General features: G+C 50.4%; 1 protein-coding gene across 13 annotated transcripts in view; it reads right to left on the reverse strand.

Annotated features, from left to right (window-relative positions):
- Positions 1 to 15210, reverse strand: part of MEGF11 (multiple EGF like domains 11) — a 274889-nt gene that overhangs the window by 42621 nt on the left and 217058 nt on the right. For all 13 annotated transcript variants that reach the window (XM_071568006.1, XM_071568011.1, XM_071568015.1 and 10 more), the window contains 3 exons: positions 12747 to 12867; positions 10836 to 10999; positions 9761 to 9863 (listed from right to left, as the gene is read on the reverse strand). In XM_071568006.1, the coding sequence (XP_071424107.1) occupies positions 9761 to 9863; positions 10836 to 10999; positions 12747 to 12867 (388 nt within the window). The remainder of the gene's footprint in view (positions 1 to 9760; positions 9864 to 10835; positions 11000 to 12746; positions 12868 to 15210) is intronic.

Below are 15210 nucleotides of genomic sequence, written 5' to 3' on the forward strand. Positions count from 1 at the left end.
CCTGCCATGGGCAGGGACACCTCCCACCAGTCCAGGTTATTCCAACCTGGCCTTGGACACTCCCACGGATGGGGCAGCCACAGCTTCTCTGGGCACCTGTGCCAGGACCTGCCCACCCTCACAGCCAGGAATTCCTTCCCAACATCCCACCTTTCCCTGCCCTCTGGCACTGGGAAGCCATTCCCTGTGTCCTGTCCTTCCATCCCTTGTCCCAAGTCCCTCTCCAGCTCTCCTGGAGCCCCTTTAGGCTCTGGAAGGGGCTCTCAGGTCTCCCTGGTCTCTTCTCCAGGTGACCCCCTCAGCTCTCCCAGCCTGGCCCAGAGCAGAGGGATCCAGCCCTTGGAGGAACTTTGTGTCTGGCAAGAGCACTGGCAAGTGACACATGTTTTACCCCACTAATATAAACCCTGAGTGCCAGCCCAGCCCTGCTGCAGGTGCCCAGAGAGGGGTGTTGGGGCCTCAGTGCCACCGGTTTGCACAGAGCAGCTTCAGTTTTTACCAGATGAAGTTGGTTCTTTGTATTAAAATTTACAAATCAAGCTGGGATGGATTAAGCTAAACATCCACACAACCACGAGGAAAAGGAGCAAGAAAAAGGAAAAAAGCCCTGCAAGCCACACAAGTGGGATGTGAGGGATCTACTGAAGAGCTCCTTCATAGGCTGCTTCCATTAATAACCCTCAGTGGCTGCGAGAAAGTTTGTCAGACTAATGCAGATTTAGTGCTGCTGTAACCACATCACACTGAAGGACTTTGGAGGGTGAAACTCTGAAAGCCACAGAGCAGTGGAATTGCCTTCCTTCCCCTCCAGCCACAGAGCAGTGGAATTGCCTTCCTTCCCCTCTCCAGCCCATTCCTGCAGCCACAGAGCAGTGGAATTGCCTTCCTTTTCCCTCTCCAGCCCATTCCTGCAGCCACAGAGCAGTGGAATTGCCTTCCTTCCCCTCTCCAGCCCATTCCTGCAGCCACAGAGCAGTGGAATTGCCTTCCTTCCCCTCTCCAGCCCATTCCTGCAGCCACAGAGCAGTGGAATTGCCTTCCTTCCCCTCTCCAGCCCATTCCTGCAGCCACAGAGCAGTGGAATTGCCTTCCTTCCCCTCTCCAGCCCATTCCTGCAGCCACAGAGCAGTGGAATTGCCTTCCTTTTCCCTCTCCAGCCCATTCCTGCAGCCACAGAACAGTGGAATTGCCTTCCTTTCCCTTCAGCCCATTCCTGCAGCCACAGAGCAGTGGAATTGCCTTCCTTTTCCCTCTCCAGCCCATTCCTGCAGCCTCACTCGTGCCTGGGGACCCGGCTGTGCTCTCAGTAAAGCCTGTCACTGTTTCTCTGCTGTGGCTTTGCACAGTTGGGAACTAACACTCCAAACACAACACAAACTGGATGGAATAAATGAGAGGCAGTGCCTGGTGTGCCCAGTGCTGTCCCCTGGCAGCAGTGCCTCTGTGCTGCCCAGCATTGTTCAGGGACAGAGGAATTTGATAAATTATAGGATGTGGCTCCCTTCCCCCCATGTACTTTAATTTTGCATCTCCCAGTGTATAACTGTAATTATTTCTCTGAATAAGATCTTCAGCTTTTTTTTTTCCCCTCAATAGTCCCAATGTAAAGACAGATGCAACATCAATTAGGGATGACAGGGACGATTTCAGCAGACGTTTGAATCCAACACAAACATTGTGCTCTCCTCCACCTGTCTTTCAACATGACATGAAGTCATAATAATCTCTTATTTCTGGCATTTGAATAGCTTTGGGAAGAACTGCTTTTCATGCAAAAATAGGCCCTGGATTCTGCAGCAATGCCAAGCAGGCCTGAGTTTGGTGAGTCACGCTGGGCTGTGATCTTTGGCCCTTGTTCTCGTCTCCTTCCCCAGGACTTATTGCTGGCACAGTTAAGTTGTCCCCATAAATTCTATTTAAATCAGCTTTGCATTTGAGACAGAAAATTCAGTAGGGACACAGGACAGAGCTGCCCAGGCCGTGATCAGCTGCTCAGGGGTGTTATGACAGCACAGGAACAAGAGTTCACAAAGAATTCTTGATGCTTTTCTATCACTCTCTGCATCTTTATATTTATTCCTACCTGAGGCAAACCCTGAAGTATTTGACTCAGATCCAGTCAGAAGCACCACAGCTCAATTCCTGACAGCTCAGCATTTAAGAATGCTGAAGAATGAGAAAATCAGTGTGGGGAGGGCAGCAGAGAGGAGGAAACATAAAGGGATCTCTCATAAAATTAAATGGAAACATTAAGAACTGGTGGCTGCTCATCCACTCTGCAAATAAGCTATTTTTGGTTTTATACAGTGACACTGCTCACCAGAGGTAACAGCAGCCACACTCCCATTATCTGTGAACTCTTGTGGTGTTCTCAAATGATTTTTTTGAGTGATTTCCCCCAATGGGTGCCATGGAGCCCTCCCTCCCTCCCCTTGCTGAGCACCACTCTCCAATGGGCTCTGCAGAGCCACTCCTGAGTGTAAGAGCCCATCAGTCTAAATGAAAGCTCTGTGATCTGGTCCTAAATAATGAAGAATAAGCCTTTCCCTGCAGCCAGTGAAAAATTTGAAATTGTCCCTTCTCTCATCTTTGCATGGGCGATTTATGCAGCCATTAATGAGAGTGTTTTCCTCAGGTAATACCTCAGAGCCTGATGCACCTCCGAGGAGCTCTAATCAGAGCCTGGTTTTAATTATCCAGAGAAATCTCCAGATATGAATCACCCAGCCCGGGGAATTCATGCAATAAAAGCTTTGGAGGCAGGAGACCCACCTCCCAAGGAATGAGGCAAGTCCTCATGTGGCTGAAGTGAGGGATGCTGAGGCTCCCCTTGGTCCGGGATGCCCTCCAGGATGTCCTGGGCAGGAGGGGAGCAGGAGAGGGGCAGGAGGGGCAGCCCTGGAGGGAGCAATGCCAAGAGGAGTCACCCCTGCCCAGCTCTGCTGCACCCTGAGAGTGACTCCCTCCCACTCCTCACATGCTGGAAGTGGTTTCAGGCCAGGGAACACCCAAGCAGACCATCAGCAGGTAAAACAGGAGGGAGGAACTTGTAAGTGGGGAGAACTGGATTGTTTTCCTGGCTGAAATGGTTGACCCCAAGCAAAGCCCTGAGTGAAGAACAGCTCAACAAGGGCTGGTGTGCAAGCCAAGCCTTCTGTGTTCAGCAACACTGACTGCAACTCAACCTTTTCTCCTTGGTGGAGAACAGGGAGAAAAATGTTTATTACATTTGTCACAGCAAACTCTTCCACCACTAACACACACACATATATATCTATATATATATATATACAGAGAGAGAGAGAGAGAGATATAATATATATATAAATAGAACCATAGAATTCCCAACTGGGTTGGGTTGGAAGGGACATTAAAGCCAATCCAGTGCCACCAGGGACACCTCCCACTGTCCCAGGTTGCTCCAACCTGGCCTTGGACACTCCCAGGGCTGGGGAAGTCACAGCTTCTCTGCCCAACCTGTGCCAGGCCCTGCCCACCCTCACAGGGGAAAGGGTGTAAAGAATTTTTCTGTTTTTTCTAACATGCCATCTAACCCCCTGTCCTGTCACTCCATGCTCTTGTAAACAGTCTCTCTCCAGTATATATATTTATATATCCCCCCATTTCAGCTTGCAGGCTGCTCTCTGAGAGCTCTTTCCCCTTCACACACCCCCAAAGCACCCAGGGCTGGCTCTGCTGGAACCTGCACAAAGAATCTCTCACCATTCCTCGCCCACATTTATTTAGAGGTGACTGGTACACACAGCCCAGCTGATCCACAGCCTGGCTCCCTGTGAAAGGGGGAGGGCTGGGCACCCCAGAAAGGAGATTCTTGCTTTCAGAGCCCATTAAATCAGCATCACCCACGGTGCCATCCAAGTGACATCTTTTCTCATAGATTTAAAAGCTGTCCCTTAATAAGCGAAAATAAACCTAAAAATAAACACCAAGATAAGTGAACTTGTGCATCTCCTGTGTTTGGGAGACTAATGCTGCAATGATTTGCATACATGCTGAAGTTTAGCAGTAGCCTCACTGCAGATGCTAATTATAGTCTGAGGGTCTGATCCAACTCCCACTGAAGGAGTGGCAAAAATCCAACGGATTTCACAAAAGGTGAAATAAAATCAAAATCTGGCACAGGGCAAACCCAACCAAACCTCACTGGGATGAGAATCAGGAGCCCCCCAGATATCTGCCAAGGAAGGCACAGACATAATTAATGTCAGGACATCAATGAAGTCTTTGATACAACTTCATAATTCATATTTTTGAAAATTAGCCCTATATCAGCAGGAACCATCCTTAAAGGTCCCTGTCAAAGAGGGAATTTTTAAGCACAGCCTGACATTAAAATCTTATCAACTCACTTGAAATTAAGTCAATGAAAAATTAAAGCTAATTTCTAATAAGCTTATCTTACATTCATAGACTAAAGGGCACTTGTGGAATGCAGAGAATAAGCACAGCTTTTTATATGGCAAAGATTCCCACACTGGAAGGGCAGAGGCCAGAGGAGAGGCTGAAATGCACCATTAGAGGCTGACTCCAGAAATTTCTGGTTTTCCTGTCTGTTTAAAGCTAATGTAAGGATACAGAATAATCACAGAAATAAATTATTAATTTAAAAATCCTGGATAAGACTGCCAAAAGTGATAAATGCAAAACATGGTGTAGATAATGGGATTAGACATCTAGAAAATGCATGTTTAATAGGAACTTACTATTGCTCCATTCTGATATTTTAGGCTCTGTGTTACAAACCAATGGTATAAAACAGTCTGATGTGGAAAAAAAAAAGTCAACCCACGACACTGTGAATTCTAAAATCCTGTGGATCTTCAGCTAAAAAAACCCTGTAGGTGCATGGCACAAGTTCTAGATTTTTTTCTGGCTTTGAATATGCATGGAAAGTCAGCTCCCAGTTACACCAACATGCTCTGGGGTTGATCTGCTGCTAATGACAAGAGAATTATTTGGGTTTCAGCCCAGCCCAGCTGGGGGCAGGGTCTGGCCCTAAGATTATAAACTGGACACAGCTGCAGTGGAAGAGAAGTCACATTAATACAAACAAAATGCATTTTATGGAAGGGGTTTGTTTTTTTGTTTTTCTTCAAAGGTTTTTCCCCTTCTTGCAAAGAACTCAGAGAAAGTGAAGTTGAAAAAACCTCAGAGCTCTTTGTCAAAGTGGCCACTGCTCCTTTAAAATTCAAAAAGCCCTTCCCTGGAGTCCCAGACATGGTTTTGCCTGAATTAATGTGTCCACGGGAGGGAAGGGACATGTTGCTGTGTTTGAGTGGCAGTGCAGGTGTCCCTGGCAGCCTGCAATGCTCACTGCCCTGTGCCCACTGCCCCCCTGTGCCCATGGACCCCCTGCCCCCTCCACAGCTGGAATTCACCCCACAGCTGCTGGGCTGCACATCTGCCCATGGCCAGGGACAAGGAGGGTGATGGTGGTGGCAGAGCATGGAGGTTCCTGAGGCTGTGCAGGGCAGGGCAATGTGTGTTTGAGTCCCTGGGTGTGCCCAAGGGAGGCTGCTCCTCTGAGGCACAAGTGGGCAAAGGCACCAGGGCAACAAGCTGTTTGCTCCTCAGCTCACATCATTGCCATACCTGTGTTTGCCATCCTGATTAACTAAGGAAAATCCATGAGGGCTCCTTTTATCATGGAATCATAGAATGGATTGGGTTGGAAAAGACCTCCGAGATCAGCAAGTCCAACCCTTGATCCAACCCCACTGTGATCACCAGCCCAGGGCACGGAGTGCCCTGGGCTGGTGATCACAGTGGGGTTGGATCAAGACATGGTGGATTCTCACTCAGTGCCACATCCATAAAATCACAGAATGGATTGGGTTGGAAAAGACCTCCGAGATCAGCAAGTCCAACCCTTGGTCCAACTCCAGTCCCTTTACCAGATCATGGCACTCAGTGCCACGGCCAAGCTCAGGTTAAAAACCTCCAGGGATGGGGAATCCACCCCCTCTCTGGGCAGCCCATTCCAATCCCTGAGCACTCTCTCTGCAAAGAATTTTTTTCTGCTCTCCACCTTCAATTTCCCCTGGCAGAGCTTGAGCCCATTGTGCCCCCTTGTCCTATTGCTGAGTGCCTGGGAGAAGAGACCAACCCCCACCTGGCCAGAACTTCCCTTCAGGGAGTTATAATAAACTATGGGATGCACCCTTTGATGTTTTGCATCTCACAGCTCCAGTACCATTCCCTTTTCCCCCACACATCTTTGGGATGTTAAAATAAACTGAATAAACTTTGGCTCCTGAGAGAAGCCTCTGAGTACCCAGCTCAGTGGATATCCCAGACAGCAGCTACAGAGCCAGAGCACCAGACAAAGACAGAGGCAGAACAAGCTGCAGATAAGGCAGCATTTCAGATTAAAGGAATTCAGATAAACAGGACTTTAATTGACCTTACCATTGAGAGGCAGAGAATACATCCCCCCGCAGATCACTCCCCATTTAATCCCCCAGAACAGCCCAGGGGTTACAGAGCACACATCACTCACCACAATTAACCTGAGGCACAGACTCAGGCCTGGCTCACCCAACAAGGCCACCAGGGCAGTGGGGCCTTTCTGTCCAGTTACAGGTTATTTATTAAGGAAGAGGAGTCAAACTGATATTTATGACCTTACCATTGTCACTGAGCACCCAGGAGAGGAGGCTGCACCTCACAAAGATGAGACTGCTGCCTGCACCTCCAGGACCTGCCTGCTCCTCCAGGGCCTGCCTGCTCCTCCAGGACTTGTGTGCTTGTCCAGGACCTGCCTGCTCCTCCAGGACCTGCCTGCACTTCCAGGACTTGTGTGCTCCTCCAGGACCTGCCTGCTCCTCCAGGACCTGCCTGCACTTCCAGGACTTGTGTGCTCGTCCAGGACCTGCCTGCTCCTCCAGGACCTGCCTGCACTTCCAGGACCTGCCTCCATCTCCATCTGCCTGCAGAGGCACTGGTGGAGCCACGTGCCCGTGTGCCTGGCTGGGTGGTTTCCAGCAGGGCACAGGGTTCATCACCTCTGGTCTGCTCCAGCTCCTGCCTCTGGCTGCACAATTTCCCCTGGGACTCCAGGGGAGGGGACAGGCACCTCTCAGAGCAGCCTGTTGCCCTGTGCTGATTTATCCATCCAGCTGCTTTGCACAGCTCTGTGATCTCCTGCTTGGTATGTGGGAATCTCCTCATCATCTTCCCATCTGCCAGGGACACTCAGCTCCTGAAAATTCCCTTCCCCAGCTGGTACCCACAGAAGGTCACTGTCCCCTGTGACAGTCCTAACACAATAAAAGGTGGCAGCCTGCCATGCACTGCCATCCTGTGCCACTCCTGACATGTCTTTTCTTGCCCTTCCCAGTCCTCCTCCATGCCCTCCCCACCCATCGGTCCCTGCAGGTTTTTATGAGGAACATCTCGAAACCACTTTAAAGCAAATGGGTTCCATCTTGCCCTTGATCTTGACATGAAACACCAACATCAAGAGGCAGTGCCAGGGCTGGGCTGAGCACACAGAAGGAGCTGCTGCAGATGGGCTTTGTGGCTATCAGGATCAGAAAGCCACGTGAGTTCTCTGTTTGGTGTGGGTGGGCAGCAAAACCTTCAGATGTCCCACGATCCTGAACTTTTCTGATCTTTTTCAGGCCATGCCTAATTAGTACCAAACCCAGAAAGCAAAAATTTCAGCCTGAATTATTTATCACCTCATATTTATGAAATGCACTGCAATACACATCATGGCCCAGTTCACAACTACAGATAAGATTAATCTTTCACTGATGCCATACTCCTGAATATGAAAATATAATTATCTAGCTGAAGAGTTTCTTAAATTACATACTTTCAAACTAGTATGAGCAGAATTTATCCTTATGTCTGGTGCTAAGCCAAGTGGAAAAGGCACTGGAAGCAGAATTGACAAAACACATGCTGGCTCTGTCTATCAACATTTCCACCTTACATGGCCCTGTCAACATCTCAGCTCCACCCTGGCCTTGAATAGGAACAGATTTTCCTCCCTGAAATGTGATCCTGAAGAAGGAGTTCCAGAACTGCAGGGGCACATTGAAGGATAAAGTGCTTAGGTTGCAGCTAATCCCCTGCAAGGTAATACACATTTATCTTGACCAATATGGAAATTAAAAGAAGAAGGACATCAGAAATTACTTCTACCTTCACTCAGAGTAATTAGAATCAGCATCTGAAGTTCATTTGCAGCTGTGCATGGCACTGAGCACAAAGCACTTGTTGCAAATGCCTTTGAGAACAAGCCCCATCTTCAGGTTTCACAGCCCCCAAAGTTCATTCCCTGCAGTTTCCTCTGGAATGCTCCATCCAGAAGGATGTGCAATAAACTTTTAGAGTAAGTCTGTATAAAGATCTTTTTTCAATTTACTGTACCTTTAAAAACCATCTTCTCCCTTGCAGAAGCTCCCAATGACTACAGCAAAGCCCACCAGCTGCTCCTCTGCTGATCAGCAATAATGCACAGCAGAGGTTTAGACCCTGATGGAAGGATATACTGATGGCAGAGAGAGGAATGCAGGCCAGGCAGTGAGGAAGGCAAGGGCAAGGAGCAGGGAACACCAGTGGGCTTAGCAAATGGACTTTCTTGGGGAGAAATGCCCTTTCCAGGGATACATGCCCAGTGCCTTTGAAAAGTAGCTTTGTGTCAGCAACGTGTAGAACTTCCACTTTTACATTTTATTTAATTCTTCAAAGCTTCTTTCCATTGTATGTTCTAGGCATAATTTCACTGCTCTTGCTTCCTGCTGCTGGGAGCTGAGTGTGTCCTCTCCACAAGCACAGAAGGCATGATTGCTTTGAGGCACAGAGCAAAGGGAAGGGTGGCAGGATCCCAGGGGCTGCCTGCTCAGCCTGCCTTGCCCTGCTCCACACATTCCTTCAACTTACACTTGTTAGGGAAACAATTACATTTTCCAAATGACTTGCTGTTAATATAGATGCATGTTGACTGTCAGTGCCACTGGTGGTCCTGCAGCTGTGGGCAGGAAGGGAACTTTATCTCCCCCAGGCCCCAACAGGGAGCAGAGGGAACACCAACCAGCACTTCAGGCAGCTCAACGTGCAGCACTGGTTGGGTCAGGAACTTGTCCCCACTGCTGCTGTGTCTGGCAAAAGTGGCAAAGAGACCATCAGTGTGGAGTCAAGTGCAGGTCTTGCTGTGCTGAGATCTCCAGCCTGGACTCTCTGAGCCCACTGCACACCCCCCTGTGCTGCTGTGCCATCCCCAGAGCTCTGCAGAGCCCTCTGGGGCTGCCCCTGTGTGGCACCAGCAGAGGGGAACAGTGCAGACCTGAGGTGTGTGTGATGGAGCAGCTGCACTGACCTGACCCTCAGCACTGAGGGGAGCCCTCCCTGCACCCCAGGGGGACAGCCCAGCACTCACCACCCCACCCTGCACTCCACGCAAAGGGCTGCTCAAGGAGAAAACTCTGCAGGATTTCCAGCTGATCTGCATTCCCCCTGAGGATGCTTTTCCAGAAGGCAAACATCTGGCTCCAGGTTTGGAGCCATCTTTGACTCATCTGAATACAAATTTAATGAATGCCAATTATTGTCACCATCACCAGTGATTCAAACATGGGCAAGTTCAGCTGATCTTGTCTCAATCTATTATTTAAAAGTTTGCAGTCCCAAGTCCAGTGCTACAACCAATGCAACAGCAAAGCAAAACAACCCAAGAAACCCCCAAGCCAACCAATCCCCCAAGGCTTCCCAAGGTCATTCCCAGTTTTACCTGTCCAGCCTGCCAGGCAGCAGCAGTAGCCAGTGACAGGGTCACAGCCATCGGCGTGGTTACAGTCACAGTGCTCGCTGCAATTGAGACCATAAGTTCCATCCTTCAAAAATATAAATAAAAAAGGCACTCAGTAATCAGTTTTTTGTTCTGAAATGTGCAAAATCATCTATCATGTCCCTCTTAATGCTGAGTCGCATTTTTTAAATTAACATACAGAGAAGATGGAAACTCAGTGCCTAATGTTTCTATATGGAACCAAATGAAGAATCACTTTAAAAAAAATGATGCTCAAGAAAATGCAGATAACAGGGCAACAGCTCTGATAAAATACAGTGCAAAGTGTAATACATCTACTCAACTGCTAGAACCCCAATCTGTTATTTACACATGGTTTCCTTCAGGCATCCCCAGACAAAATAAGATGCTGCCCTGCACTGTGTTCAGCACAGCCATGTGGGCTGTGGTTAAAGGGAGTGCAAGAGCAGCTCAGTGGTACTCACAGGGCAGGGCTGGGCACAGAATAACCCCAGTGGTACTCACAGGGCAGGGCTGGGCACAGAACTCCCCATGGTACTCATAGGGCTGGGCACAGAATAATCCCAGTGGTACTCACAGGGCAGGGTTGGGCACAGAACAGCCCCAGCTGTGCTCAGGGGGCACAGAACAACCCCAGTGGTACTCACAGGGCAGGGTTGGGCACAGAACAACCCCAGCTGCACAGAGCTCCCCAGTGGTACTCACAGGGCTGGTCACAGAACTCCCCATGGCACTCACAGGGCAGGGGAGGTCACAGAACTCCCCATGGTGCTCACAGGACTGGTCACAGAGCTCCCCATGGTACTCAGGGGGCAGGGCTGGGCACAGAACCCCCCATGGTACTCAAGGGGCAGGGCTGGGCACAGAACTCTCCATGGTACTCACAGGGCTGGGCTGGGCACAGAACCACCCCAGTGATACTCACAGGGCAGGACACAGAAGTCCCCAGTGGTACTCAGGGGACAGGGGAGGTCACAGAACTCCCCCATGGCACTCACAGGGCAGGGGAGGTCACAGAACTCCCCGTGGTACTCACAGGGCAGGGTTGGTCACAGAGCTCCCCCTGCCAGCCCGGGGAGCAGAGGCAGGAGCCATCAGCTGGCCTGCAGGCAGCTCCATTGCTGCAGGAACACGTCTGGTTACAGTTCAGCCCCCAACTTCCACTTGAACATGGAATAGAGCAATCCACTCCTTGCCACCCTAAGGAAACAGGGGAGAGAAACAGCATTTGGGTGTTTGCATGAAAATGGTGAGGCTGAGACAGCAAGAGCAGCAGCTGCAGCTGTTTGAGCCCAAGACCAGTTTCTTGGTGTAAATTAAGACCACCTTTGGGTCAAAGACTGACCTCCCAACTTCATCTCCCAGCACCTGTAGGTGCAGAGGGAGGTGTTCTCCAGATGGAGGTCTCTGGTGCCTCTCTGGGCCCTGCTGGGCAGCACTGCCAGCCTGGGCACCTGCACACGCATGGGATGCAAGGAAGTTGCCATTTGGTGCTGCCTATTTCTTGCCTCCCAGTTTTATTTTTTTGACAATGCTATTTAATCTAAAGCAGCTATTACACCTAAAAAAAGACTAAGGCCATCATTTCAAGCCATTAAGGCTCAAATCTTAACTACCAGCCCCACAATGACTTTCATTACACTGCAGCTGTATGTAATGGAGTTGAGCAGTAACTCATGGTTTATAATCCCTCATTAAATGGGGTTCTACAGTGATCCATTAATTCATGTTTGAAATGCCAGATTTTATTGTTATTTGCCTCACTTCTGGTTTAGGGCCTGTGTGTCAGACAGGCACAGCTCATGGGACCTGGAGGAGCACAGGAGACACTGTGGGGCACTGCAGGACTTCTGGATGGGCCCATGGGTGATGCTCATCACCAGCCACATCAGGGGGTCATGGGCATGTGTGGGCAGAAAAGATGTCAGTCTGGCAGAGAGACTCTGAGGCAGGTGATATTTCATGTTTCCTCATGCTGGGGACAGAGGGGACCTGCACATGGCAGAGCTGGCAGCTGGGGTGAGCCAGGAGCCCAGAGCTGCAGGAAAGGCCCCAGCCAAGGTTGGATGGGCAGGTGGGCTGCAGCTCAGGCAGATCTGGGGGGGATCCACAGGGCCAGGCAGAGCCCAGAGCAATGGGATGGACAAACTGTCCCTGCTGCCATGCCCAGTGTGCCACTCCAGGCACAGAGGGGGAATGGGGGCTTTGGAATCCTGGAAACACAAGGCAGGTATGAAACCCTGCAAGAATGTGGGGATTGCTCTGTATTTCTCTGTGGAGGAGCCATGGCTCTGCCAGCACACTGAGCTCTCTGCTCCTGCAGCAGAGCAGACAGGGCTGGCCCCTGCTCAGAGCAGAGACAACACACCCAGCAAAGCCCTTGCTGAGTTTGGACACTTGGGCAGACAAGAGAAGAGTGGAGTTAGTGACTGCCCAGCTGTGCCCCTTTAACAGGGAGAGGCACTGGTGCCAAGCTGCCCAGGAGAGTTCAATCAGGTTTGCTCTCCCTCCTTGCAGGAGCACAGCCCATCCAGTTAACTCAGAGTTCTGCTGCCCCTCCTTGCAGGAGCACAGCCCATCCAGTTAACTCAGAGTTCTGCTCACCCTCCTTGCAGGAGCACAGCCCATCCAGTTAACTCAGAGTTCTGCTGCCCCTCCTTGCAGGAGCACAGCCCATCCAGTTAACTCAGAGTTCTGCTCACCCTCCTTGCAGGAGCACAGCCCATCCAGTTAACTCAGAGTTCTGCTCACCCTCCTTGCAGGAGCACAGCCCATCCAGTTAACTCAGAGTTCTGCTCACCCTCCTTGCAGGAGCACAGCCCATCCAGTTAACTCAGAGTTCTGCTCACCTTCCCTGCAGGGGCACAGCCCATCCAGTTAACTCAGAGTTCTGCTCACCCTCCCTGCAGGAGCACAGCCCATCCAGTTAACTCAGAGTTCTGCTCACCTTCCCTGCAGGAGCATAGCCCATCCACGGGGGAACAGGCGCCATCGTTCTGGCAGTCACACAGGGAGGAGCAGTTGGCCCCGTAGGTCCCCGGCAGGCAGGGCTCGGTGCAATCCTCTCCCTGCAAGGCAAGCACAGCCACATCAGCCCAAAGGATCTGGACAGCAGGAAACTCCCATCTCAGCACCGCGAGGTTTCTCCCCGCACACACAGAGCAGGGAGTGATTGCTGAGCCTTCAGCACTTGAGCAGTCACTGCTGCTTCCCATGATTATGATGCAATTAGTGCTTTGATTGACTTGGAGGAAAGGGACAAGTTTCTGGCAGTCGTTCAGCAGGAGGTGGGGAAGTTACAAAAACAAACCTCCTAGAACAGATGTTAGATCATTAAGCAAAACATCACTTACGAAACACTAATCACAAAATATACAGTCTGAACCCGTGCAAGGATTGCTCTGCATTTCTGGGGAAACACAGTCCAAGAGCAGAGCTGTTACAAACGTAAAGGATCTTGTACATGCTCATCATCCTCAGAATGGCAGAGGGGAAACAACAGGGCAGGGGCATCAGGGCTTCCTGGTGCACTGCTGGGACCTGCATTTGTTCTCAATTAATTGGCATGAGATTGGGACCTCAGGAAGGTTGAACAGGAGTGATGTGCATGTCAGAGAGAGCAGGCACAGGCAGAACACACTTCTGCTTTGGGTGTGGGGAAAGGGAGGAAAGGAGAGTAAATACTGACATTTTACAGAAATACAGAACGTTTCACCATATATTCTGTACACACTGCTCAGCCTGTGTGGCTGAAAGGGGAGACAGTTCTACCAATACTGTTGATCTGATGCAACAGGGGAATTAAAATGTGAGCACGATAAGGTTTAAAGAGATTGTGGTTTAACCTCACTAATTGAGGTTTAAACCTTACTAAACTCACTGAGTCCCATGGTTGGGCCTGCACACATTAGCATACACAAGGTACTTTTTCTTGTGTGGAGTCCTTACTTCCACATCACAAATTAGCTCCTAAATTTACTACTCCAGTGAGTCACTCTTCAATAATTTAGTTCTGTGTCAGAGAAGGAGAACCTCCTCCCAGTTTAGGCACATTGCATGGTGTGACCTGCACCACAGCTCAGGGGAAAACATATTGCTCAGATGTATTTTTGCAGGTGAGAGGCCTCACTGTTTGACAGGAGCATCCATTTATCAGGAGATAAATGCACACCCTGGCACTTCCCTGGGCACCTCCAGCAGCCTGAACATCCCACAGCAGACACCCAGCCAGGGAAGGGAAACAGGAACAGGTTCCTGAGCAGCACAAACCCCCATCTGCTCTCTGGAGCAGTTCTGCCTCACCCCAGAGTGACTCATCCCATTTCACACTGAAAACTTTGGGGCTGGGGAAGTGAAGGAAACAGTTAAAAAATGTGCTGCTCACCAGCAGATCCTGCAGGCCCTGCTTTTTGAGTGAAGGCAGGGTTTGTACAAGATGCTATCTTTGACCTTGGTGGAGTAAAACAAGTTCCCCTGCAAAGGCCTGGCAGGGAAAGATGCTGCCTTGACAGCAGGCAATGCAGAGCACGCTGCCCCTCATTACCCTGCCAGTGTGCCCATGGAGGCAGCGCCAGGAGGCCAGGCTGGCACAGGGGCACGCAGCCTCCACGCCTAATCAATCCTCTGCCTTTCTCCTGCCTGTGACAATTAGACAGCCAATTAGTGCCACTTAGGAGCCCAGCCCGTGTGTGAGTGGAGCTCCAAACTCATTCACATATAACAGAGCACTGCTGGTCCTGCCAGGGATTTCTATGACAACTGACCTTATCTGGGTGTGAACTGGTGATCCAGAAGGGAAAGAAAATCCCTCTGAAAAGGGAAGTGGAGCAGAGTGAAGTGGAGCTGAAATACCCCCTTGGGAAGCAGATTAACTAACCAGACTCACCAAGGTTGGAAGGGACCTTCAAGATGATGGAGTCCAACCATCAGCTGTACCCCCAAGTACACACAGACACCTCTAGAACACCTTCAAGATGATGGAGTCCAACCATCAGCTGTACCCCCAAGTACACACAGACACCTCTAGAACACCTTCAAGATGATGGAGTCCAACCATCAGCTGTCGCCTCACATAAACCCAGACACCTCTAGAACAGCCCCTGGGCCAGGGCTGGAGGCACCAGGTGGGCTCAGCCCTCAGCTGATGTTCTGCTGTTTGTGCTGGGATCAGTTCTCCCTGCCCATGGTTCCAGCTGCAGTGGATTCACTGCCCTTCTGTGGTCAGACACAGCACTCTGGGTGTCCCAAAGCAGAGGGACACAACCCCCTGAGAGGAGCCTGCAGCGAGGTGGGTGTCAGTCTCTTCTCCCAGGTAACAAGGGACAGGACAGGAAGGTGAGGAAGTGGCCTTGTGTTGCACCAGGGGAGGTCTAGATCAGACATTAGGAAAGATTTCTGCACAGAAAGGGGTG

The sequence above is a fragment of the Pithys albifrons genome, chromosome 13, assembly GCF_047495875.1.
Source record: "Pithys albifrons albifrons isolate INPA30051 chromosome 13, PitAlb_v1, whole genome shotgun sequence".
NCBI lineage: Eukaryota > Metazoa > Chordata > Aves > Passeriformes > Thamnophilidae > Pithys > Pithys albifrons.